The sequence below is a fragment of the Elaeis guineensis genome, chromosome 4, assembly GCF_000442705.2.
Source record: "Elaeis guineensis isolate ETL-2024a chromosome 4, EG11, whole genome shotgun sequence".
Taxonomy (NCBI): domain Eukaryota; kingdom Viridiplantae; phylum Streptophyta; class Magnoliopsida; order Arecales; family Arecaceae; genus Elaeis; species Elaeis guineensis.
The window spans coordinates 34,726,545-34,754,539 of NC_025996.2; the positions used below are offsets into that span (position 1 = coordinate 34,726,545).

A 27,995-nucleotide genomic window follows, 5' to 3' on the forward strand; every position below is an offset into this window, starting at 1 on the left:
AAGCCTATTTTTCACGCCTATTCCATTTCCGGTCGCTCTCGCAACCGTTTCTCCTCTCCCTCACCAGACCTCACGTCTTGCTGGTGAGGTGTCCATCGTTGGGTGAGCAGAAACCTACCGCATTGACTTGCATTTCACTGGTCATCTTGTCATGGGATGCTCGTTGTCATCTCTTCTTATCTGAGGACCTTCTTGAGCTTTTGGAATTCTCTGAGAAACCCCTGAGAGATAAAGGAGACTCGTGGTTCTTGCTCACTCTCGCTGTAAGGAAAGTTCGAGTTCAAAAGAAAGCTCCTTTTTTGAAGTAATTGAGAACTCGTTGGTTTATTCCTTTCTTTTGCTGGTCTTGCTGCACGCTTTGTTAGAAAGGTAGGATTTTTGAACAGAAAAATGTGGATTCTTGTATTCCTTTGAGAGCAGGGGAAGTTTCTTTGCGCTTTTGTTTGGGTAATTTTTTTGGAATTTCTACGAATGTATTGGTTCATTCTTTTCTGCTGCTGCTTGTGCTGTTGAGCTTTGCTAGAAAGATAGTTTTTGAAGGGAAAAAAATGGATTTTCGTGTCGTTTTAAAACGAAGTTAATTTATCCCTTCATTTGGATAATTGTTGGATTTTTTTTTTCTTTTCTTTTGCTGGTAATCAATAAAAATCTTAGGAGAAAGATTTTAGCAAACTACGAGGGGCTTCCTTTATGCTAATTGTTTGATTATAAGATGATTTGGTCATATAATGCTCCGAGTTACCTGCTAACTTTCTTAAGAATTGAGTTATAGAGGATCGCCTGTGGAATTTCTGGAAGGGGTTCAGAGAGAAAATGATGGTTATTTTGGATTGTTTCATTACTTACTCTGTAATGGCATTCCTTGAGGTTTTAAAAGGACAATTGTAAAGGTGGGTTTTGCACGAATTACTGAGAAGTTGGTTATATTCTAAACCAAAAAAAAGAAAGGTTTTTAGTTTTTACTCTTAGAAAGCGACTTGTGCTATTCTTGCATAATTGCTGGGCTAGGTTGTACTTCAGTATCTCGAGTATGCAAATTCTTCCTTCAGTGGGATGGTTGTGCAGAAAGGAGTGCCTCCCCTCTAAAGAACATAGTAGCTACATGTGTCTTTTTATAATTAAATTAAAGATGGTGGAGGATTCTCTTGAAGAAACCAGGTTCCCTTGTATTAATCTTCGTATCTGAAACTTGAATGGGAGGAAAATAATGACTTCTGCTCTTATAGAGCTGACATGTTTTCACTCTTAGAGGTTACCTCTTTGGAACATGATTTGAGAGAAGGAAAAATATACTTCTTGTTGGTCCTTGTTGATATATTTCTTATATATTTCATTAGTCTTTTTCTTTCATTAGAAATTACAAAATTTTAGTCCCTAGATCTTAGTGTGCAACAAATTCTTTTGATGTGAATTGCTGATGGTTTATGGGTATCTTAATGATGTATATAATGTTATCTGTGATGTAATTGAGATGTGTTAGTTCTTTGTGATATAAAAAGTTCATGGTTTATGGTTCTCTTCTTTTCTTAATTTCAATCTGCAGAGTAAATTAGGGGTCTTACGGAGTGGGGCTATGAAGTGTTTCCCTTTATCAAATCGAGAGAAGGGAGAACCTCAAGAAAGGAGGTCTCCATCTGCTATGTCAAGCAGCACCACATCAACAGATCGTGATATGAGGATGTCAGCATCTGAGTTCAACTCTCTAAGTGTCTCAGACATGAGTGCGGATTCCATATGGAGGTCTCAGTTCCCTAGTTTCTTACAGAGGTCAAGCAATCTCAGGACATTCACTTTTGAAGAACTGAGGAATGCTACAAGGAATTTCAGCCGCTCACTAATGATTGGAGAAGGTGGATTTGGATGCGTTTACAGGGGCACAATCAGGAGCTCTGTTGAAACAAATGCAAGGAAAGATGTTGCCATAAAACAACTCAGTCGCAGAGGGCTGCAGGTGAGTTATTTACAGTCCTTTCTATTCATTAGTTTATTTTATTAGATTCATTATGTTCCTTTCCTTCAAAAATATCACTTTATTATTATTCTTCATAAAATTGTGTTTTTATTCTTCATATCATTGAATAATATCTTGCTGGCAATCAGCAAGAAGGAAAAGTTCTGTCTGGGTACAGATTTTACGATATTATAAATACAAAATTATAAATAATCTTCTATTTGTGTATTTATCATGTAATCAAACTTTTAGTCTAACTATCGGTATGAAATTGTCTATAACACTAAATCTTAGTCCAATTATTTGTTAGTTTGGTGACAATTTTCATTTGCCTTATTGCTTATGTCAATGCACTTGGGTTTGTCATTATAGATATAGAAGAATATGAATGCTTGGGGTGTCAGCTACTGTGAGGAGAACAAATGGAGAGATAATCTAAGTGGCTTGCTGATGCAAACAAGGATTCTCAATGGAAATAATTTTATCATTTTTCAGTTGTTACGAATTAGTTCTCTTTCCCTAGGCATTACTTGAACTATACAAGCCCATTTGATGCATGCAAGTACTTATGTTGATGTTGTATTCAAGTCTTTCTTGTTTTATGTTTCAAGTTTTGGCTTTTTTTAGTCATTTTGATGTTAAAAAATTGGGCCTAAGGTTTCAGTATCGGATTAAAGTTGGGTTTCAGTCTAATTAGGTAACCTTTTTTTTTGTGGTTTTGGTTGAATTAAATGGTATACTTTGGATTGTAAGGTCTTATACAAGCATTTAGTTGGTTTACTAGTTTGTCCAGTGGGCTTATGTACAGCGAAACTCATATGCACAGATCTGACAATGTATTTTCTTTGACTAATTGCATATGAACAAATTCCCATGTTTTATGGTTCCATTACAAGCTTTGCCAGGCAAGTTTTTAAGTACCCAACTGCACTTGATAGTACAGTACATACCATGCCAACCTGATATGGTACTGGTATGGTCTGGGGGCTTGATATGTCCCCTTACGAATGCATGGTTATGGGTGCTTTGTGGATTCCAACAATTTATCACATGTTAATATGCTGGTGTATGATACTGTAGTCACCAATATCGGACCTGTTGCTGAGACTTAGAGCATGGTCACCAAGGTTACCTTGAAAAAGCGAAGCACTAGAAAGTAGAAAAGCATGAAAGATTCTGTCACCGTAGAAACCAAATTTGAGGCAGATCATTGTGCTATTTCTTTTTGAAAATTGATGCTAATGAGACTTTAATTTTCAATCAACTATGCTTTTCCTGCTGCTAAAGAACAATAAATGACTCTGTCACATGTGCTCTTTTATCAATGCCAGAGTCAGAACTATCATGCAGACCAATATAGGCATTCCTGTAAAGAAAAAAACCTGAAAAAAAAGGCAGTGGAAACTGAAGTTGGGTAATATAGAATGTGAGGGAGCTGCCCCTCGGATTCTTTTCACACGTGCTTACCCTGAAACAAAATGATCATAGATTATCGTGTACTAACGATGCATGTCATTTAAAATATATATAAACTCAAATTTGCTACAGATAAGTAATCATGAATGCTTTCTGCTGGGTCTTGCATCTCTGTTTTCTTTACTGATATAATGTATCAGCATTGAAATAGCTGGAGCCTGAAATTGATAGTCGATAAAGCCGACTGATATATGTGATGAAACATGGTTGCTTGTGGGACAGGATATTATATTAAGTGCTTTCTTTTCCCCCATAAGTTCACTCTTTTCCTTGTTAGTTTGTCACTCTTGAGTCTTGAGTTCTGCATTTCTACACGTTTTATGCATGGGACTGCTCTTCTTGGCATGACAAGGAACAAAGTTGAAAGCAAGATTCATGGACTCGGTACCAAAACCCATGCCGGTTGCCGGCCGGTACGGTACGGTACCATACCGTACCGAACCGAACTGACAATAAAAAAATCAAAAAAAAATCCCACCCAATGGCTAAAAAAAAAAATCAAGCCGAATTGGTACCCGGACCAAACTGCCTGGTATAGGATGGTTTGGGCCGATACCGTGCCGAACTGACTGGTTCGGTCCGGTTAGGCCATTTTTCGAAAAATCAGTCTGAACTGAACCGCTTCTCCATCGATACAGTATGATACGGAATACCATAGTTGAAAGAGTTATTCCTTTATCCAACTCTATATAATGTATATTGACATGAGCAAATTACAAATGGAATACAAAAAAAGAAGTAACCAAACTACGAAATGATAAGAATGAGTTAGGGCATTGAAAATGGTGCAAATACTTTTCGGTAGTCAGTCTGCGGTTACATCTTCTTGATCTCCTAGTCTATTTGAATGCCATCCACTGCAAAACTACCTTTTACCCTCATGATGATGGCCACTAAAATTTCCTACTTTTTTCTCTCAAATCTTAACGCGCTTCAATGGTATCCGCTATTTTCCTTGTATACATTAATACCAGACCTTCTATGTGACAACATTCACCTCTTGTCATTCATTTTTATATTGATAATACATAGTATGGAATTCCATCTGATGACATTCCTTCATCTTCTCGTCTTGTTTATATACATTTCTTTAATAGTTACAGGGTTGGGGCTCTATGAGATACACTGCTGTTGTTCAGCATTTTACACATCTTTGGTAAATATTAAGGCAATGTTTCAGGCCCATAACTTAGCTTATGAGGATTTAAGCAACCTTGAAGTTTTCAGATCTGAGTTGCTTATGTGTAAAAAATTAAAAAGAAAGAATAGTTTTAAGATGCTTTAGAAAAGAAACTACCACTTATTAGAAACTTAAATGTGGGGGTAATCTATAAATCATCTAAGTTTCATTCATGAATGATCTTGAAAAGCTGCTTTACTGGAGAAGTTTGGTCTGGTCATGCAACAAAATTGTTACTTATGAAATTATTTTCATGATATAAGAGAAGTCCATATTGTAACCACGTATCTCTTTTGATCAGCTTGGGGTATCAATTTTAGCCGACCTCCCAAACATCATCACCAGAGGTCCAGAATTATAAATTAACTCTACCCCTCCCAAACAATAGATAATAATTTAGGGAACAAAAGTATTTGCATTTGGTAGAACAAGAGGAAACATTTATTTGTCAATAATTTCTTTCCAGTAGCTAAAGGTGATCACATGCTAAAGTACCAGAGAGATTTATGCAATATGTGCTGAGTGAATTGACAAGGAAATGAAAAGGTGACTGAATATTTGCCCCAAATACAAAGAGAGCATCTGCTCTTAAATCACATAATTTGTTTAGTTTTTTGATCAGGAGTCATTTCACTTTGCTGTTCCAAATGTCTAATAATTACCTTTCAGTTATTGAGTGCTTGAAAAGTTATATAGTTGATGACAGCTAAGGGCTGAATTTTGCTTACTGTATAAGAGCATTTATAAAAAAAAAAGCGTGGGTTCATATGAGATGAACCAAAATATTTTAAAACTCAGATCTTACCATCAGTTCCCCTCAAGGGGCTGAGTTCATTTAACCTTTCATAGCATACCTAATCTCCCACTTCTCCATCTGTATTTGATCTTCTTTTGGAGAATCCACTATTCTAGGTAATGACCCATCAGATTTGAGACGTTATTACACCAGACATATCAAGATATGGGACTGAGGTGAAAAACACAGAGATTGATATTGAAGGAACATGAGCAGAAGAAATAGGAGTAAATGCGGAAGAAAAGAATACCCTATTAGCACAAGAAGAAAGAAGCACAAGCAGTAAACACCATAAACACGCACCTTTAATTTGCCAACCAAGCTATTAGAAGCATAAAGTTGCAATTTTATCAAGCTAATACTGCAACAGTGTAACCCAATTGTGTTCATATTTTAAATCTTAGGAATGATAAAAAATGACCTGTATCCTTCATACTGTATTGGTAATCTTAAAATCATTATGTGAACCATGGTTTTCAGAATTATCTCGAATTAGGCAGTTCGGGTCGTGCCAAACCGTCCCGGTTCCCCAAACCGGACTGGTGGGGAACCGGGATGGTTTCGGCCGGATTTTGAAAATAGCCTGAACCGATCGGTTCGGTACGGTTCAGTCTGGTTCGGACAAGTTTTCTCTTTTTCTTTTTTCTTTTTTTTGGTGCTGGAGGGTGAGATTTTTTTTTTTGATTTTTTTATTGTTGGTACGGTATGGTACAATATGGTATGGGGTCCGTACCGATATTTAAAACCTTGATGTGAACTAATGGTTAACCATAATCAGTTAATGTAACTTGGACATGAAATCTCCTTTTCTCAACAAGTAAGTGCATTGCTATTCATATGGTTGAGATGTCAGTAATCTGACCTCAGAGAAAGGACCCATGTGCTCGGTCCTGTCATCATTGTAGAAATTTTAGGAGAAAATTGGCCAGACCTTGTGTAAGTGAAAATTTACTTGATTGCATATTAATGGGTCTTGCTCCAGTGCAAAGTCTTTGACAACAAAAACAAATAGGAAAATATTGTTCCACCACAGATTATGACAATGTTTCTGTTTGTCTTATTTGCCAATTCTTGCCTATGCTAGAATAGTTGTTCCTTATTGCCAATGCTATTATTCTTGCCTGTCTCAGAATGTTAGTGCACTTTTAGCTCCCATGTACAAGTCATAATGTGTTATTATTACATTTCATCATCAAGCCTGTGAAATGAAAACCAGCTCGAATAACTGATTTGGTTTTATGATGAGAATGTCAACAATGTGGATATTATTTTTCCTTGGGCAATTCATGGAGATTACTAAAGAAAGGAGAAACACTGAAACAACTTTCGCCATGGTGCAGAGAAAACATATGGTACAGTAAAACAAGCTTAATTTATTACATATGAAGGAAAAAAGGTTTTCTCTAAGGGTTGTATAGAGATCCAAAGGACATTTATAATTAAGCAAACAGAAACAGGCATTAATTATTTGCAGCAAGTCAGGTGACTTCCCTAATGCTGTGGTTGGCTGATGCCCAGAGTTAAACTTGAGCGCTTATTGCTTTTCACATGTTATTAATTAACCCATTCATTATATGCTTTAGAAGAAGACAGTGTATGCAATCCACAGATGATACAGGAGAAGTCGATGAGGTAAAAAAGAAAATCTGTTAACACTGGAATTTTGGAGAAAGCTTTATAAGGATAAATAATGAAAATATGGTGGAGCCAAAGAGCAAATGGAATGTGAATATAGTATAACTAAAAAAAGAAGTGATGTTCCAATAAAGATTTGTTCCTAGAGATACCAAGATGTGATAAAAATTACTATTTCGATTCATTCTGCTGAAAAATGGAGAGTTAAAAATGATATATCTAATATAAATACAGGGAGAATGAAGTGAAGGCATGTTTCATGGTTGTTGTATGATTGTCAACCTGCTTTCTTCATTTAACTGTTGTTTGGGATTTCATTCTTAACACAACTTTTTTTGTTTTATTGGTTTTGTGCTTAATGGCTTGACTGAAACACTTGCCCCTAGTAAGACAAGTTTTCCCCTTCTGAAGTGTCTGGAATAATAAGAAAAACTGTATATGTAAATTTGTGTTCACAGTCAGCCCCATAATATAATGGGTCCAATAATTGTATTCGGGTAAACTTGAATGGGCATGCACCAAATAGATACAAACTGTTAATAGAAACAAGTTACTGTATAGACTTTTTTTTTTTTTACCCCTGCCCCAGAAAACAAAACCCAGAAATATTTTCTCACTTATATTAATTTTGTGCCAGTACAGTTCTTTTATTTAATGGTAGTAGTTTGAAAAAAGTTATTCACCAACCATAGAAGTTTTAGATCAGTTCATCTCTAGCAAAAGTTTAGACATCTGGGTTAAGAATGTTTGGATAGCCTAGTAACATATCCAATTTCTGATTCCATATCTTAATTTTACTTGAGTTACATCATAAATGCCTAACTAGCTGAGCTTGCTACCTTTTCTTCAAATTCTTTTCTAAATAATTAATTATTCTGTGAACTTGTGAATTTTTGCTTAATTTTAATGTTTTGATCAACTAGAAAGAAAGTATTTTGAAAACATTTTGATCCTAATATTGTCTTCAGGGGCATAAGGAATGGTTGACTGAAGTACATGTTCTTGGGGTGGTTGAACATCCAAATCTTGTCAAACTTATTGGTTACTGTGCTGAAGATGATGAAAGAGGAATGCAGCGTCTTCTTGTATATGAATTTATGCCTAACAGGAGCGTGGAGGATCATTTGTCAGCTCGATGTGCTAAACCTCTTCCATGGGCCATGAGACTAAGGACAGCTCTTGATGCGGCTCGTGGCTTGACATACCTGCATGAAGAAACAGATTTCCAGGTATTTTGTTATCCTTTATGTCAATTTCATGTTTCCCTGGATCATAGGCGGTGGTTTTTGTGTTATCGAAAATTTGTAGATCATAGGCATTGCTTTTAAACATGTAACCAAGTTGTTTCTTAGTTTGGTGGTTTTTTTGAACTTTTTTCCGGTTTTGGTATTGGTTTCAACTTATTTCTAGGAATGGGGTCTTTTTAAAAATGCCATTCTAAATGGTGCTTTTAGTGCCAACTCAGCCAACCTGCTTGCCCATGCTGGAATATTTTTTTTTTAAAAAATAAAAATATCATTTCGAATGGTGCTTATAGAAGCACCTTTCAGGATGGCGCTTCTAAAAATATCATACAAAATGACGCTTTTAAAAGTACCATTCTGAATGATATTTTTAGAAGTATCATCCACTACAAGAAAACTGAGATACACCCACATGAAAGATATAAGGGTAAAGATCTAAAAAATATGGGGATACGTCTCCACCCACGTTGGTACACACGTTTGGTTAAACGTGGATATATTCGGTGTGGGTGTAGCTTATACCCACGTTATTTCTTTCCGTATGTGTATCCCTGCTTACCCACGTAACATCTAACATAGGTGGGAGTATATACATGGGTATAAACCTAGTGTACATCCTCCTTTATTAAATGTGAGTAACTAAATACACACAAATCAGAATTCGTGGGAGTTATCAAAGCGTGTGTATAAATAGACCTCTATTATCAATAATAAAACGTGGGTATATGATCAACTTTTAGACGTTACTGTCCTATCTAATTTCAAAATGTGGATCATCTGTAATAATAAATAAAAATAGAAATGATATATTGGTAACTTATTTAAGCATCCTGTACTACTGAATAATATATGTAGACTAATAGCTTCAAAGAGATAAAACAAGTGCAAATAAGATAATCTTCACCATTGTATTAAAGAGAATTGAACATACATAGTGGTGGTTTTAAAAAAATTATCCCAACAATCTTTTTAGTTTCATCAAAATCCAAAAAACAAGGCCATACACCATCAAATTTCTGAATATAAAAGAAATAAATACTAAAACTCAAAATATGAATAAACAAGTTCCAGCTGATCTCTTGCACTTTATACATAAGTTCTAAACTCACTTTTGCTACACCAAAAAAAGAATAAAGTAAACTTGAATTGACGACACCAAAAACTTAATTTTGCAAAATCTGAGAGTTCATCAATATATGAAGCCATCAACAAGATAATCCTTATCTTTTCTTGGCACCATCCATCATATCTCCGACCTGAATCTGCAACAGAAAGAAAACAACATATATATATATATATATATCATTTTAAAGCTTAAGTTACTATTAAAAATATATGTATATAGATACATACATAATCTTTCCACCAAACAATGTGAGTGCCCACATCATGTTTCATTAAAGCTTGACTTTTATTCGATAACAAATATAATTGCAACAACACACAATTAAAAGGAATGATGTTAGTACAATGAAACCAAGTAATAAATAGAAATATTGTTCATATATGCATAGAAATATGTTACTATTACTAGGTTACAATCTTAATTTCTTCAATGTTATCTCTTTCTCATGTTACATTGTGCTCATCCTCCACATCAATCTCATTGTCATAATTGCTAGTATGGAGATCTTTTGCCAAGCCAAGGCCAACATTTCGAGGGTCAAATCCAAAATCATTAATGACAACAAGAGATTTCCAACAAGATGAATCAGCTGGATGTCTCAAGATGCCATCTACTTTTCGCTCTTCTTTATGTCATCTCATTTTTGCAACCAATTCAGAGCACATGTACATCCTTTGAAGTCTGGGGATTAATGGAAAATAGCGAAGAATCTTTCTGGACTTTCTTTTCCCTCGACGGCACAATCTTTTTAACTTCATAAAAAGAATTTGGATGTGCATTGCCTTCATGCTCATTATAAGTGTTTTGAAGATCCATATTTGGATATTGGTTTTTAAATTGATCTCCTTCATTTGATGAAATCATCTAAATGATACTTGCATAATCTTCCTTTTGTAAATTCTGGTTATGGGAAACTACTTAATAGTTGTTCATAGTGATACTAATGAACCTTGAAGGACTTGGGGCTTTGGAAGATCATGTCAAAGAGAGTCTATCACCACCTTCCAATCAAATTACTATCGACACAAAGTCAAAGCCATCTACAAGCCAATGGAGGACGTATCCAGGGAGTAGCATTTGTACACACGAGACCAAAACTCAGTTTGACCACAACGACATTCCTCAAGGATTCAAATAGAGCTTAAAAATTGGTGGATATTAAACTTTAACTTAGGGTTTGCACATAACAAGACCAAAGCTCAATTTAAACTAAAGAACATCCCTCAAGGTCTCAATTAGATTTTCAGAACCAGTGGATATAGAACCTCAATCTAGAACATAAATTTTAAGCTCTACTTGGCCAGAATTTCTCCTTTGCATACATATATCTTATCTATTCATTTCACTGTTTTCACATTATTATCTCTCATGTCTCCCGCTTCTTGCTTTGTCCCAGTTTTAGATATTCTCGCATGACTATTCTCAAGTTTCATAAGCATAAATTGCATGACAAACTCTCACTCAGAAATTGCATGCAAAACTAGAAAGGTTTGACTATAGCTAATTGACCTTCTACGTACCATGGCAAGTGTGTTGCCTAAAGTTGCATTGGCAGATAACTTGGAATCAATACCTTGAGATTCATTGTCATGATCAAGATATGCTATACCATATCCCAACGGTCCAAAACATACCATACCGTACCATACAGTACGTAGTAGAGGAGGCATACCTCGAATCGGTCCACTACCGACACAGTAAAGGATGGAACCAGTATGGGGCCTAATACCGATATGGCATGCCTTGGTCAGGACAAAAGTAAATTGTTTAACTTTTCCAAACTTAATGGATCATAGCTTGATTCATAAAGCTAGCTTGTTAAAGTTATGGTATTGTACAAGCAATAGATTGCTGTGATTATACATGTATTTATGTGCGTGCATGTTTACATATGTAACCCAAATAAGAACATTGAGACAGATGTCTGTTAAAAGTAGGAAGCATAATCTAATAGAGTGAAATATGAGCATAACAAAGGAGTTAGAGCAGTTGAAGACAAATTAGTAGAGAATCAATTGGCATGGTATGGATATGTACAGTAAAGGTTTAAGGGAGTTTTGGTAAGGAGGGGAACTTTAGTCTTTTTGACTGATAAGCTTAAAATAGCATCATAAGTAATCCTAAGAAGAAAATGTTGGTGAATGAGGACTCATAAGTTGAACCAAATAGTTGGGAAAAGATTGTTGATTGCGATTGCATGTATGTGCATGTATATAATTATTGCCTCCACATAGTAGATTTATGCATATTTGCAACCTATCAACACAAGCTTTTCAAGTTTTGTACAACTGAAAGTAGATTATGGAAGTACCTCTCCAAATACGTAGTGTATATCATGAATAGATGTGCATCTTAATGCAGCAGTCAAAATGAAGTCATGAATAGATGTATGTTTCCTTGATCAGTCTAGTGTTATGAAGTGGCATATTTTCATGATTCTATTTTGGCAAATAAACTAGCATATGCATCTATTTTACGATTTATTTTCATGATTGTATTATGACTGATAGACTAACATATATATGCATTTATTCAATGATTTTACTTATGCGGTGTCTCCAGTGACAATGTCAAATAAACCAACAATTTAGAGTCTGTAAGAAATATGATACATAAGTTACTTGCCTATCTCCAACATTTGCTGTTTCATCATGCTGATATTGCAGATCGGGATATAAACTTTGCAACGTGTGGCTCAAGTTTTGTATCTCGAAGTTGAGTACTGATGGAGTCATCACACTTATTTACAGCCTGATAATTAAGTCCAGTGCTAGTTTAGAATTGCAAGATAAACTATTATACCAATATAAATTTAAGTTTCCTATGCAGAAAATAACTAATTAGAAGAAAGGGTCACAAGTGTAGAAGTGCACTGCATAATTGTTTCCTTCTCTATTTCACTATAGTCCATCTCTAACCAAGTATAGCGTTTAGGGCAACATATGAAATTTTGGCGATGAGACCACTGTCTTTGTCTTGTCAAGAAACTTCATTTGAAATTCATTTATCGCTCTTTCTCGTGATGTGTAGGGCCATGTAACTTATCCTGACCTCTCACCCCAACTCTACCCCATCTATTGTAAATCATGAATATCCTACGATCATCAGATTTTGCAATTAAACCTGTGTTAGGCTTCAAACATCCAAAAACATACTAGATATGACATAAAGTTATCAACATAAATCAAGCATTATCTGACCTAGTAATAAGGCAAAACTATATTTCATTTAATAATGCAACTAATAAAGAGCTTATTTCCACTTAGAAAGCAGAAAATATAAATTACATGACCTTCGAAAAGAGGTTCTGCAGCATGTACGATTGCAAAAAAGTGACAATTTTCATTGTTTCTGCCTCAAAGGTCCATATAACCAAAGATTGAAAAGATGGACCTGAAGAACTAACCGGTATTTGTATTCTTCATAATATTCATTAAAAAGAAAGAGACACTTTACATAATCATAAACAGAATAAGCAAACCTAGAGCTTGAATGACATAGAATTTGTTATTGTTTTCTCCAATATTTGTCTGATTCAGAATAGCATCATAAACTTCACCTTCCTGCAACCAATACGGTATGATAAATCAAAACCAGGGTCATGCTAGACAAGAAAGCAATATACAGAAGCATGAACATATTACTCATATCAAAATATTAAATCACAGAAGTGATGAAGTTCCATTAATTCACAATAAAACATGCCTTATAAATACTTTTCACCATAAATACTATTCTGTTGCTTGAGGACTCATTGTAGATGATAATATCTGAGGTATCTTAGCTCTTAGATAGGTGACAGATTTTGAGAATTAGTGAAGAAATTATACAAAATAACAAAAAAAAGGAAACAAAAAGAAAAGAAACCAATCACAGTCCAGCATAGCCTATAACGTCATAGTAACAAGAGTTAATAAGTTTCATTGAGATAGTTAATCATTAAAAAGAAATGTTTAATGATTTGCCTATGGACTCCAGTATCAACACATCTCATAACTAAAAGAGTGGATTTTGCTATGCTGAAATAGTATGCAATTATCTAAAGGATTATAGTATCTTGAAGGAAAAGAGGTTAGAGGAGTAAGCGGTTTCATTAATTCTTATTTTCATTGACCAACATTTAATTGAAAAAAAAAGAAGAAGAAATTGTAAACATATCCACTTCCAACCACCTAATAATTGCAGAAGAACAAAGAATGTAATGCACTTGATGCAAATCATGGTAGTTCGACTTTATATGATCCGAAAGGTGTTGATCCAATACCGCCCCACCCTTCTTGGTAGCTGTAATCAGTTTTTCCTTCTTACTCCCCTTGATTTCCTCTCCTGACCATCACAAGTTCAAAAACAAGCCAACTTACATTTTTTTTTTAAAACAAATATCCATTTTTTGCCATCAAAAGAAGAAGATTAGTGCTCCAAACCTTCAAGAACCTCTTTAGAACCCTTCTCCGCATCCACAGAGAGCCTCTCCACGAGTTCCATCTTCGCCCATTAGCTGACAACCCATGACGGGAAGCCAGTTCCCTCATTCCTTGACACTCATCTCTCGAAGCCTTTCGATCCCATTGCCCACCTTAGGCTCATCTCTGAACCTCTTTTTGCCCGCTTGAAGGTGCCATTCTCCCTGGCATCTCTGATGCCTCTTCCTTTGTTCTTTGCGGAGGGCCGCATCCAGCCTCCGTACCTACAATCTAAGAAATAGGTCGATGGACTCCACACACACACACACAGAGGAATTACGAGCGTGGGTTTGGTGCTAGCGGCATCCAGGCCCCGAGCGGAGAGTTGGGTGCGGAGCTCATCGACTTTGAGCTTTGAGGACATGACCATGGGTTTATATATATATATTTTGAGAGGACGAAGAAAAGGGTGGGGGAAAAGGGAGGAGAAAGGGTGGTGGCGGCGTGGTGCCGGGGGGTGGACAGAGGGGATTGAGAGAGGGGAGAGGTCGCTAGTGTCGCTGGCGAGGGGAGGGAAGGCCGTCGGCCAGGTCGGGAGGGTGGGGGGTGTGGTGGCTAGGGTTCGAGAGAGAGAGAGCAATAGAAAGAGAGAATAAAAAGTTTTCTTGGAGGCCATACCTGGGGTTCTTCGGAGGAGATCTCTCATCGACGACGAGTGTGGAGGTGGAGAGAATGGGGATTTCGAGGGTTTTGAGGAGGTATGGAGAGTAGGGATTAGAGAAGAAAAGGGACAAGCAGAACTAAAAGGATGGGGGTGGTTTATTTTCTCCTTATTGCTTTTTTTTCTTTTTTTTTTTTGTTTTGGTGCTCCTCTCTTGGCGCCAGTCACTTTCCGCCAATACTTAATATATTTTTTAGCAGATTTGAATTATCTACATTTATTCATTAGCATATTTGATTTACTCACGTTTAATCATTGAAACGTAAGTTAAAAATTAATTATAGCCTTTTCACGTTTGACAAACGTGGGTATGTACAACCTTTTTTTCAGAATTTGACCTTTTATCCATTTATGTACTTTACGTGACTAAAAAATGTGGGTGTATGTGACTTTTTTGTAGTGATCCTGAAACGTGCTTCTAGAAGCGCCATACGAAATGTCGTTTTTTGATTAGGATTTTTATAAGTTGATCCAATTTCACAAGATTCTGGCTATTTTAAAAGTGGTCGTGCATGCTTAGACCTCCTCTGTTTAAGTATCATAACAATTGCATTGAAAAGAAAATTAGTATCTTGTCTCATTTCTAAATACTATTTCAGCTTTGTCATTATTACTTTTATAAATATATATAAATAAAAAAAAAAAATAATACATAATAATACATATATATATACACATCTACACACACACACCACACATACACATACATACATACATACATAATAACACACATACACACACCACACACACACACACACCAACACACACACACACACACACACACACACATACATAATAATACATATATATATATATATACACACACACACACACACACACACACACACACACATACATATATACATAAATAAATAACAACATACAAAAAAAACAACATACATACATACATATATATATATATATTATATATATATATATATATATATATATATATATATATGCACACACACACATACACACACACACATATATATATAAAGATATTGATAACAATATGGATAAATATATAGATAATTTGATATACAATTGGCTTTATCCCAGATTAAAAGTGACCATAAAATGCCATTAACTCCAGCAATTACTTCTCACAAAGCTTGAGATAAAATGTGTCTTGCTCAAAACACTGATATGACCATAAACTTCAACACATTATTGCAAGCATGATAAGACTGCTAATGCCTTTACGTACTGCTTGGTTTGATGATTCAAACCAAATATGAGGTTTTACTGTGCCCCTTATAACTATATGCTGAATATTTTGGTAAAATTTTGATGAAATTTCGGCAGCATCTCTCCTATAAATAAGACAACCAAAATCATAGCAAAATGCCTATCATGGCACATCCATATTTTTTTCCCAAACTCCAATAGACCTGTTCAACATTCATAAGATATACAAAGTGGCAATCAAGCTACCTCAGCCAGGTAACAGGCATAGGAGAATACAAATATATTCAATAAAGCTAGTTAATTATAAAAACTAATGTACTCAAACAATTGACTAAGCTAAACTATGATAATGCAACCTATGTACCATAAGGCCGTGGTCCCCCAATGGTCGCTTTGACCTTCTTTGAAAGGTCATTAAAAGCTATTGGGAGTCCCTTTGAATCACTTGCAATACACCCTCTCCTACATCAATAGTAGGGTCTACCACATCAATGTGGGTGCGAGCTAAACCTCGCCCTCACTCTTGACCTCTGTGTACAGGTGGCCTACACTCTGCCACAGTAAAATTAGCATCTGACTTTAGATCATCATGATGCTCATGTATATGCGACAATATGTGATCTGATGCCATCGATGAAGATGCCAAAAATGGATCAAATTGGCCCAATAATAGAGCAATGTCCATTTGCTCAGTGAAAGATGGCATCGATGATGATGGACAATCCTACTGCTTGTATTATGTTGCATCTCAGGGATATGTGGGGAGCCCTCATGCCGCATATCTAGGAAATATGGTGATGCCACTGGAACATATGGTGATGCCATAGGTGACCCAGTATGATGTGATCAACTTGCCTAATATCCTGATATGTATGTCTGATAGTGTCATTTAATTGGCCTAGTATGATCAATCGCTTCGATTCATCATTAGCAGCGATGGTATGCTGCATGAAAATCGCTATCTCGTCCCAACGCTTCGTTCGTATAAATTATACAACATAGTTAATTGGGAGTAATTTGCAAACTTGATGAATTAAAATTCAATATGATATTGATATAAGGCATAATTTCATGGCCTTACCAAAATGCGTATAGTGATTCTCACCCTCATATTCTGGAATTGCATACTAAGGCTATTCAATGACCCATATTATAATGCTAAGAAATCAAGCCATATTGTCCTCAATATATGGATGCCTCCCAATATGTGATCAGCATGAACAATGTGATCTCATCATGCATTTTAAATGGTGATATATTCAGCATACTTGATATGTCAATCAACATGGGCTCTCCTTACCGATCAACATGATAAAGTCTTTGGCTGGTATCAAACTTCTCTGATATATCCTGAATCTGGCCAAATTGGCGTAACATATGATTTGGAAGGTGCCACTCCACCACATCAATGCAAATATGGGGTATCCTAACAAGCCAAATATCATGTCCATCTGTGCACATCTGTGGTAATATGGACAATATCTCATGATTTTCATCTATGTATGGCTTCCACCAAAACTGATAGAGTTAAAAATAAAGTTCGATTAGTAAGCATATTTTTCAGTAGATTACGAATACTATAAAAGAATATTTGCACATTAATCAAAATTATCGATCTACATATATCAAGCAGTATATCCAGCTGGCATTTGTAAATCCGTGCCACATTCATCGACATGTTATGAACGTCGAATGCAACGTTCCATCTGCTAGAACAAGTAACAGTGTATTCAAATCAATTTAACATTCATCGGATTAAAAGCACACTATCAAGCAATGTATCCAATAGTTTTATACCTATATCCCCAAGGTGTGTCTAGTCTGAATAAAATATTGGGGTCTTGCTACTCCGGTGGCATCTCAAGCAACTATCTCCGCAATGGGTTGATAGTCGGCATCCTTTTCTATACCCAAATTTGTCAATTCTAACAAAATCATACATAATATGTCCCAATAGAACTATAAAAGAATGTAGAAAATTAATAATTCTATATCACATATCTGCAATAATACAAGATAACCATCAATCTTTGACTGATCATGGTACGAACTGTGGCACATAGCCCTATAAAGACAAGTTAGGACTATACTGCCCCAACTGAGCCTATGAGTGAAGTCTAAATCCTCCAATAATGATAAAAATATTAATTTCACCTTGCTAGATAAAGTATCAGGCAAAAGAGCACCCCCTGGCAACCGCAATACCTGACCTCTGACATACTGTTGCACCATCTCCTCTGGTGCATCATCCTCAATGTGTAGTTGTCGACAGTGATGATCCAAATACTCTATCCTTAGACGTGGATGGTCAAAGAACTGGACCTCAGCTCAAACCCTAATAACCAGATGCACATAGCCAGCAACTCTGGAATGCTATCCATAAGATCAGCTCCTGTAACTGCATTGCCATCAACTGGTAGTTTCGTGAGGATATTGACATTCTGTAACGTGATGGTCGCCTCACCAAATGGAAGGTGGAATGTGTATCTCCGAGCGCCACCTCTCGATAAGGGCAATAATGAGACCAATATCCAACTGTATCCGGCCAATCTGATAACATCCATAGAACCTCATGTATTGCAAATAATCTACAACTCTATCTGGGATATTCTCCATCTTTCAAAAATCACCATTAACTTGTCGTAATCGAAGGGTCTTGGCCTTCTGCAATAAGATAGAATAATTAATTAATGTATATACTTTTAAGAAGACTCCAATCGTAAAAAAATAAATAGTAAGAGCAAGAATGGAATGCTCATATTGCCATCTAATATGGCCTGTGACTGATGGATCTCTTGTAATGAAAGAATACTGCAGTCTCAAGGATCCGGATGTCATGGATCGTAAGTCATAACACACTAATGAATCTAAAACAATGGAATACATTCCAAATTTATTATAGTATGACAAGTATGATATAAGACATAATTTCCAATGCATTAATCGAAATCACACACTAATCCAAAATTTGATTAGTAATTTAACAACATTTTGAATTTGATGCCACTAATTCATTACTAATAAATGTCTGGTATAACAACACATAACTCCAACATTTCCATATCATACAACTCAAACAAAATGGTATGATAGTTAATTCCCAATACATAAGACTAAAGCTCCTACATAAACTACTAAGATCTTCCTGCGTGTTCAGCCTTTCTAGGACACCTTCGTCGATCATGTCCTTCTTTGCAAATGCCACAATGACTTTTACGGTCACCTTGACTTGAATCCATCTCGTTTTGGATACATGTTGACTTAGGCCAACCTCTTTGCTTCGATCTCTCTCTATGTGGATTGGAGAGTAGTGTGTACATATCCGGATATATCCAATAGTCTTCATAGGGACAAGATGAAACTCACCATTTTAAGTGTTAATATAATTTCCAATTGAGTACTTGTCATCTACGTACTGAGCAAAATAAATACCAATTTCTTGGCACACAGTTAAGATATGTGAACAAGGATATTTGTAGATTATCTACTTTCCACATGTTCATGTCTTAATACTTAGTGTCATGGTTTGGCTATTACCTCCAGCCCTTACATATCCGGATTGCCTATGTGGAACAACTTGATACACATCCCAATTCAAATTGAAAGGTGTTATAATGTGCTGATTTGCTTTGATTTGATATTGGATAATCTTTGTGACAATATGAAGAGTGAATAAACTATGTGGCTGTTCCAGTATATGTTTATTTGCTTGTGCATGCCTGACATGAAAAGTACTTAACCAACCAATTGAATGTCATCTGTACATATGCTGTAATCAGGACATTTCTAGCTTCTTGTAGCACACTTTGAAGATTTCGAACAAATTTGTCGTTAAGATGCTATACCGCAATCTACCATCATGTGCAATTATCCAATTTTTAGGCTCCAACTAGACAACCAATTCCAAGCCTCTCATTTACTGTCTTAATTCTTTCCATGATGAAATTGAACTTACGTATTTGATGAGTACTGCTGTTTGCCAAACCATTCTTTTAAGTTGTACATTGAAAAAGCGACTACTAAAATTACTACATATGTGCCTCAAACAAAATCGATGATATGCACGTGGTAGACTCCGTCGTTTGATTGGTTAATAATGACACTTAAAATTTCAGGATGTCGATCAGAGATTAAACATATGTCATCTACTTCATCCACAACATGCATTCTTAAATTATAGAGAAACCAACTCAAGCTGGCGATTGTTTCCTTATCGATAATAGCATATGTCAGTAGAAATATTTCATTTTTACCACCAATACGTGTGGCAATAAGCATTTTACCTCTATACTTTCTATAGAGGTGGTGCCATTAATGCTGATAACCGGACGACAATACTGAAATCCCTTAATGGATGGCCTAAAAGACCAAAAAATATAGTTAAGATGTCTTACATCCGAAGCAGCTATATTGAAGAAGTTCTAGTGTACAATGATACCATGGTTTGCATTTTGGAGGGCTGCTATGTAATAAGACAACTTTCCATAAGAGATGTCTCACTCTCCATAGATATCAACTAGGGCCTTCTGTTTTTTATACCATACTTTTTGTACGAGAGTGTAGTGGAATTCTCTTTCACACTTGCCATAATAGCTTCAATATTGATACTAGGGTCTTTCCTACAATATGTTGAACCACAGTAGCAATGAGTTATGAACTGATATGCTTGTGGTCTCGACTTAGACCTTCATATAGACAAGTATAAGGATCCTCGTATCTGTTGACAGTCTAAAAATCTTTTTTCTTCGACAATAAAGCGCGTAACCTCCACTTGCATTCATTTCCACTGTCACACGATACACACTGAATTGCCTAAATTTTTGGCTTAAACTCAACTATGATATATGTCCGGTGGTTTTGTATATGATATAGATTAACAGCTCTCTTAAGCTTCTTTTTACTTAAGAAAGCTATACTTTGAAAAATTCATTCATTTCTGAGTTCCAAAACAAGTAGCCCTTCTGCAAGTATCGACTAGTGGCCATTCCACTGCCACTAGGTATGTCCAGATTAGTGAAAAATTGTGGTGGTTCATGCGTGGTTCAGGTTGAGTTAACAGGTGGCACAACTGTATCATCTTGATCTTCATCCTGATGCATACTATCACCAGGCCAATACTCATCTCCATGACCTTCATCTAACTCAATACCTTGGTTATCAACATTAGCTCTAGTGGTTGCCTATTCATGGCCTGTGTTAATCTTATCATTTTGTCCCATATATGTGGATTCATTGATAATAGAACTTGTCATTATAGGACTTGTCATAATAGGACTTTTCATCATAGGACTTGTCATCATAGGACTCCTCTCCTCATCATTCCTCCAAGGATCATAGCATAGTGGCATTGTGTTAGGGCAGCTGGGACCCACATTCTGTATACCATGATCAATCATAGGACTTGACCAGCCATGTGTGGATATTAGAGAAAGTGATGGAGTATTCTCTGATTATGTTAACAAGCTTCTAAAATAACATTTATGTGTGTCGTGCCCGGAGCATTTGCAATATTGGGTGGACAATTTCTTCTTTCTCAACATATAACTCCAAACACTTGCATTCAGAATTTTTTATAGGAAATGGAAGCATCTCTTCCACGTCTTCATCATCCTCAACTAATGTCGTAGCATACATAATCTCCATCGACGGTCCAAAAACAACAGGACAGTACTATTTCAATTTTAAACAAAATTGGCCTCTATCCATTTTCATGGAATTGTACAAGATGCACACTATATTCTACTCCATCAATACCGCTCTCTATTGTACCATTACAATACAATAGCACACGGACATATACTGTAGCTGTCAACTTAACAAGATAACAACCAACAAAAGAATATCACTATAAAGCAAAAATGGATAAACACAGAAGAGAGAAACTTTCAATCATACAACTCAAATTCAATTTAATGTATGAATAGCTAGCTCCACAAACTCACAAACACATGCACATACACACAACGAAATAGGCAATGGATTAATTGCCAAGAGAGAAGTTTAAAAAAGAAAAAAAATGGGCAAACACATAACAGAGAAATTTTCGACCATCCAACTAAAATTCAATTAACAGATTGAATATGAACCAACAATGTCCTGTAGTTGTATGCATTTCGAAACAACACAAAGGTGGTTGAACTGAGAATTTAAACCTATTAGTCATACTCAAAATTTTTTTCATTTCCATCAAACGAAACATCCTCACTAGTAGTAATTTTATGTTTTCCACCTGTTCTACCCCCAAGACAAGCAGAAGCATTACTGTAGCTTTTGTATTTGTGTCCTAAGTCCTAACTTGCACTACTCATGAAACAAAGCAAGCCTCAGATCTTTCAGAAAGAAAGAAAGAGAGTGTAGTAATAACGAAATTTACCTTCCAAAAGAAGTTATAATAAAAATTATCCGTAGTGCTGTAATTGATGTGTAGACAGGCTCTAAATATTAAATAACAATAAGGGCATAAACAGAATCTAAAAGATCACTGATGTGTAGGCAGCTGATTGTTTCAAATGCATATTCCATTCAAGAACACTAAGCCAGTGTCATTACTACAAATGCTTTAGAAAGACTAACACAAAGAAAAACACAAAAAGATACAGAATGGGCAAACACAAAGAGATACAGAATGGGCAAACACAATGTGGATTAATGTCATTTGAAATGGAAAACTGACCGTTGGCTTCAACTCAGACATGGCCGGCGGCAATGTGTGTGAGAGAAAGAGAGGAGAGAGAGAATTGACCACAGCAATTGACCGGTGGCAATGGCCGGCGACAACGACTGGGGGCAGAGGGAAATGACCGACGGCAATGATCAGTGGTAATGAGACGTTCACTGTTTGAGTTGAGATTCAAGGTTGCACAAAGAGAGAAAGTGAAAAAAAATTAAAGTCTGTGATGTATACTAGTCGAAAAGCGTTATTGAAGATGGCACTTCTAAAAATACCATTAGAATGATGCTTTTAGAAGCATCATTTGGTGTGGCATTTTTAGAAGCGCTATCCTGAAAGGCGCTTCTATAAGTGCCATTCAAAATGATGTTTTTATCTTTTTTTTTTTAAAGAAAAATATTCCAGCATAGGCTGCCAAGTTGGCTGAGTTGGCACTAAAAGCACTATTTGGAATAGCATTTTTACTCTTAAAAATGCCATTTAAAATGGAGTTTTTAAAAAAGACCTCATTCCCAGAAATAAGTTGAAACCAACATCAAAACTGGAAAAAAGTTCAAAAAAACCACCAAACTAAGAAACAACTCCATGTGGCCTGATCTGATTTGCATATTCTGTTTAATAAATGGGTCGAGTTAGATTCAATGGGTTAGTGGGTCTTAAATGCTTAAGTGATTTTTAAATGGGCTAAGTAGGTTTTAAATAGATTAAATGAGGAGTCATGACCTGACCCAACTGTTAAAAGGTTGGAGGTCTAAACCTAAGCATGACCTATTTAATAAATTGCTTTAGGTAGGTCAACCTGTTCATGACCTGGACATATTTATGTCAAACCCAAACCTGCTTAAGGCAGGTCAGTTGGGGGCCGGGTCTTAATTTGCCACCGTACTAAGAACTATATTATTGTTACATATGTGTAATATAACACTACCACCATATATAAATTTTTAGAGCCTATGAACTGAGTTCAAGCTTGGTTCAATTAAATATGAACCAAGCTTAATTTGAGCATGAATTCAGGTTGAGCTCAAGCAGAATTTGAGCTTCTCAGATCATTTGAACAACCCTGTCTCAGTCCATCCTTTTAATCTGCCGCAGAATATGCTTATTCATTTTCGAGCTGCTTGAAGCAATTTCAGACAAAAAAGAAAAAAAAATCTATAGATCATATCAAATTAACCATTCCGGATTCCAGTCTTTATTATTAGATGTTTTAATTCAGTCACTTCTTCATGGTATACTAGGTTGGTTCTGGGATACATATGCGAGAGCCATATCTGATGGAAACATTTGAATTCACTGATAAAAAAAAAAAAAAAAAGCCTTTGCAACCATCTGCTTCATTTTCTCATACAATTGGTGTAGTTTTGCGCATGGAGCATGCACTAGCCAATCATGGTGACCAAGTTGAAAGTGTTCGATAATGTCACCACCTCTCCTAATGATGCTATATATATTCTGATATATTGCTCCATCTTTGCATGTCCTTCTTTTTTGCATCCAGTAGATAAGTGTCATCTTTTATTTATTATATAACTTATTCATTCAAATGAGATTAAGTAGCATTTCTAGAAGATCTCTAAACTGCATGGGCCAGTTATTGCTGGCCACCTCTCCATATAGAATTTACACAGAATAAGTAGAATGTAGAAGAGCATGCTAGGGTTGGTGCAGCAGCCTAAATACCATATTTGGGTGACCAAAAGCCAACCACCTATTTAAAATAATATATGAACCATACTGAGTACATTAGTTCCTTATGCCTTCTTCTCTCTGACTTTTTCACTATTTACCTCTTTATCCTTCCCTTCGTTATAAGAGATCTTGATTACTGCCTACATTTTCTTCCATCTTCAAGCTTTTGTCATCATTAAGGGTCGTGCTCTTTTCCATCTTAAAGCTTTCATCATCATGAAGGGTCGTGCTCCCTTTCTCTTTTTTGTCAAGTATGTATCCTTTTATCGGACGTTTTATACAATGATGACGTACCTATGGTCAAATGGAATCAAAATCCAAAAGCTTTAGTGGAAAGTGTACTGTACCAAACCAGTGTAATTAGTTGGAGTTTATTATCTATTTGTCTTTAAATTCATAATTGTTTAAGCATCTGATGTACTTTTGGTAAATGTTGGTGCAGAATGTATGCACTTATACTACTGGTGCTTTTGCAATGGTGTTTAGTTAGGACTTGAGATCCTTTGTTACCATAGGTTGGCGTAAATGTTTCCTGAGTTCAGATAATACAAATTGAATTTATTTGGAATGAAGTAACAGTCAGACAGTATGCCTTCATAAGAGAACTTTGTACTACTTTGGTCAGGGTATTGATGTACGGCTATTATGGGCAATCAAATTGACCCTCATAGCATTTTCCTTTCCCCCCTACTTTTTTCAAGATGCTAAAAATAATGGATAAACATCTTCATTCTTCATGCATGCAGTTGGGGATAGTGCTAACAGAATGAGTAAATGCTAGAGTAGGGAAAATGTTCATTTGGTTACTTGATGTGTCAGAGTTAAGAACTATGTCTTTGACATATTGTCTTATAAATACTTGTATAAACCAATAAAACAACATTTAAACTTATGCTTTTATTTTAGCTAGCATCCCAACATATAGACAGCCACCAGTCTAAAATACTTGATCAATAAAAATACAATAAAACATGGCCTTTTTTGATTTTTAGTTGCTTACCTCAAGCCTACTTGTATTGCTAATGATTATCATGCTGATCCCTGCAAAGGCTTTTATATATTGAAATGATCTGTATGTACAGATAATTTTTCGAGATATGAAAACTTCCAACATTCTCTTGGATGAGCATTGGAATGCAAAATTGTCTGACTTTGGCTTGGCTAGACAAGGACCAGCAGAAGGACAAAGTCATGTTTCAACAGCAGTGAGTATAATACAATAATCTAGAGTTCTAGACACCTCAGCATTGTTGCATATCATGCCAGTATTAGTCTCTGTTAATAACATTAAGCACTTTCTTCCAGCTTCTTTATTATGCTTATTATTGGAATATAAGCATTTACATGAGAATTTTCATGGACAATGTGGGAAAACTTCTAAAAGTTTGATAGCAAAGTCTTGATCTAGGTCATAGATGGTCGGATGCCTAGAATCCTAAGTGTCATCTAGGTGTTGCATGGTGTATTATTAATCAATTTGATAAATATCAGAGTTTATCTACATAATGAAATGAATTAATTCAAAGAGGTTTCATATATAATTTGTGGTAACTTATGGTAAGTGATAGGGTATGTGACTATCCTATGTATGCTCGGTCATGTTTTACTTAAGTATTGTGATTTTCCTAAAATTAATTTTTAACCTCCATGTATGTTGAGAAAAAAATGCAAATTGTCAGATCAAATGGTCTCTTGCTTCCATTTTTGTAGCTTCTTTCCATGTCTAGGAATCCTTATACGGTTGCTTTCCTGCTGCACGAGCTTAAACTCTGGAACCAATAAGGGAGGTCTCTTGTTCCACTAACTAGTCTTCTTATGTTTGATGGCAGAATTCTTTCTTGTCTCTGGTTGTCTTGGCCAGGAGTTTGACAACAACTTGAGGTAGATATTAGGTCGAGCGTGGCTTGTAAAACATTCTGAAACTTTAGTTGCTTGTACCTTGATTTATGAAATTGGAACCAAAAAGTTGGTATCTTTATGCATGTTAGTTAGATGTAGTATTTGACATTTTTTTCAAGATTACCAGGACACTAGGTGGCCCCTAAGTGAAATGCCTCCGAGGTTTATGCATAAATAATCCTGCTTCAGTTAGCTGCTTCTAGTGGTGGGCCCTTGACGTATCTGCCTGGACTCCTGTGGCATCCCAGGATGTGATTGTGGCAACCATATTCGAGTTAGCATTGTTTAAAAATCAGTAATTTTATATTTACCAAGTTGAAGGGAAAACAAGGAACAATGTCTTGCAAATTAACAGGAAGGATAAAAGGAGAGAGAAAAAGAGAAGTCAGGATAGGTAGGAATGTCAAGGGGCCAGATCTGGGCAAAGAATATCCAAAATTTGAATGGGTCATCCAATGATGCAGTTTGAAACAATACGAAGCTAACCTATGCATTATCCTGTTAGCTGCCCTTAAGGTAGGGAAGTGGCTTGTTAAAGTAGCTGCGAAAGGGGAATAGGGCATTTGACAAATGTCACTGAATTTTAGAACATTTGAAAAAAAGATTGAAAATGAAAAAAAATACTTTAGACGCAATCATGAACATAAAGTTATTTGCAGGGGTAATTTGATTGGTAATTAACATCTACAATGATCAGAATCTGGAAACAAATATCGGTTAGTTAGGATTCCCAGTTCTTTCCTGGTAGTCTCTATCTTAATTATTACATATACATTTAGGAAATTGTTGTGACAAAGGTTGTAATCTGCAATTCTGAATAACTAATAACATAGCAGTTGGATGCTTTGGGCTGTGTAGCCAGTGAGCCCAGAAAAAGACCCCCTCAGGAAGCTTTTAGTGGTAAGAGTTTTAGTAGATGATCGTTAAAATTATACTTTGATTAGAAACCTGGTGGTACATGTTTCTTTTTTTATATTTTCAGCTGTCATATTCAGTGTTAGTCATGCAACAAGAGAGCGTTTTGGGAATGTGGCTGTTCCATAGTGACTAGAAACTCACTAATTAATGAGGAACCCATGACTTCATGTATCATAAGTTTATCTTGTGATAAAGTATTAGACTAATTCATTGTCCAGTATCCACAAAATGGTAATTATCGTGTAACTAAAACCATATTCGTGGTAGTAGAGTTGCATTATCTATAAAGATGCTTTGAAGACGAGTCTGATTCCTCTATAATCTAAACCTAACAGGTTATGGGAACCATTGGCTATGCAGCTCCTGAGTACATCCAAACTGGGCGCTTGACTGCCAAGAGCGACATATGGAGCTATGGTGTTGTTCTTTATGAGCTTATCACTGGTCGTCGCCCAATGGATAGGAACCGCCCAAGAGCTGAGCAGAAGCTCTTGAATTGGGTTAAACCATACATATCCGACATCAGGAAGTTTCATATGATCGTAGATCCAAGGCTAGAAGGGAACTATACTCTAAAATCAGCAACAAAACTTGCAGCTGTGGCAAACAGATGTTTGATACGCTATCCCAAATCAAGGCCAAGGATGAGTGAAGTGTTAGAGATGGTTCAAAGCATCATAGAGAATATGGAGACTGGGACTCCAAACCCTCCTCCGAGGGGTTATTTAGAAGAGACAACTTCTGAAGAAAGTACAAAGAGAGGGCTGGACTTGAAGAGAAGGATTAGGGATTTGAAAGTAGAAGGGAGACGGCTTGTGTGGCAAGGATGGACACCAAAGCTTGTAAGGACACACTGATGATGACTGTGACGATGATAATGAGAAAGTATCTGGTACGAAGTTTGTTAGCTTAATTACATTGAGCAGCAATATATTGTTGTATTTATGTATGTAATCGTCAAATCAATGATGAGAGGTTCTCTATATTTCTGAGTTTGTTTGCAAAACAGCAACAAGAAGCTGCAAAGCCGGTTTTGCATTGTTATAGGTATCACTCTATTGTGATGATATGTAGCTTAACGGGACAATAAAAA

At 36.0% G+C, this 27,995-nt stretch overlaps 1 protein-coding gene across 5 annotated transcripts; it reads left to right on the forward strand.

Moving 5' to 3' along the window:
• Positions 1-27,946, forward strand: LOC105042994 (serine/threonine-protein kinase PCRK1). Of its 5 annotated transcripts, none has more exons than XM_010920386.3 (5): positions 1-369; positions 1,544-1,951; positions 8,007-8,267; positions 25,168-25,290; positions 27,238-27,946. In XM_010920386.3, exons 2-5 carry the CDS (start codon positions 1,574-1,576, stop codon positions 27,757-27,759), a joined length of 1,284 nt encoding a protein of 427 aa, XP_010918688.2. In that variant the 5' UTR covers positions 1-369; positions 1,544-1,573; the 3' UTR covers positions 27,760-27,946. The 5 variants fall into 5 exon arrangements, with proteins under 5 accessions (XP_010918688.2, XP_073112388.1, XP_010918689.2 ...); XM_073256287.1 differs by having other exon boundaries at positions 1-304; XM_010920387.4 differs by having other exon boundaries at positions 1-263.
• Positions 27,947-27,995: the final 49 nt, after the last annotated feature.

Coding starts and splice junctions, on each gene's coding strand:
- LOC105042994 (XM_073256286.1), top strand. Junction 8,268..25,167: donor ATGAAGAAACAGATTTCCAG/GTATTTTGTTAT, acceptor CTGTATGTACAG/ATAATTTTTCGAGATATGAA. Junction 25,291..27,237: donor AAAGTCATGTTTCAACAGCA/GTGAGTATAATA, acceptor TAAACCTAACAG/GTTATGGGAACCATTGGCTA.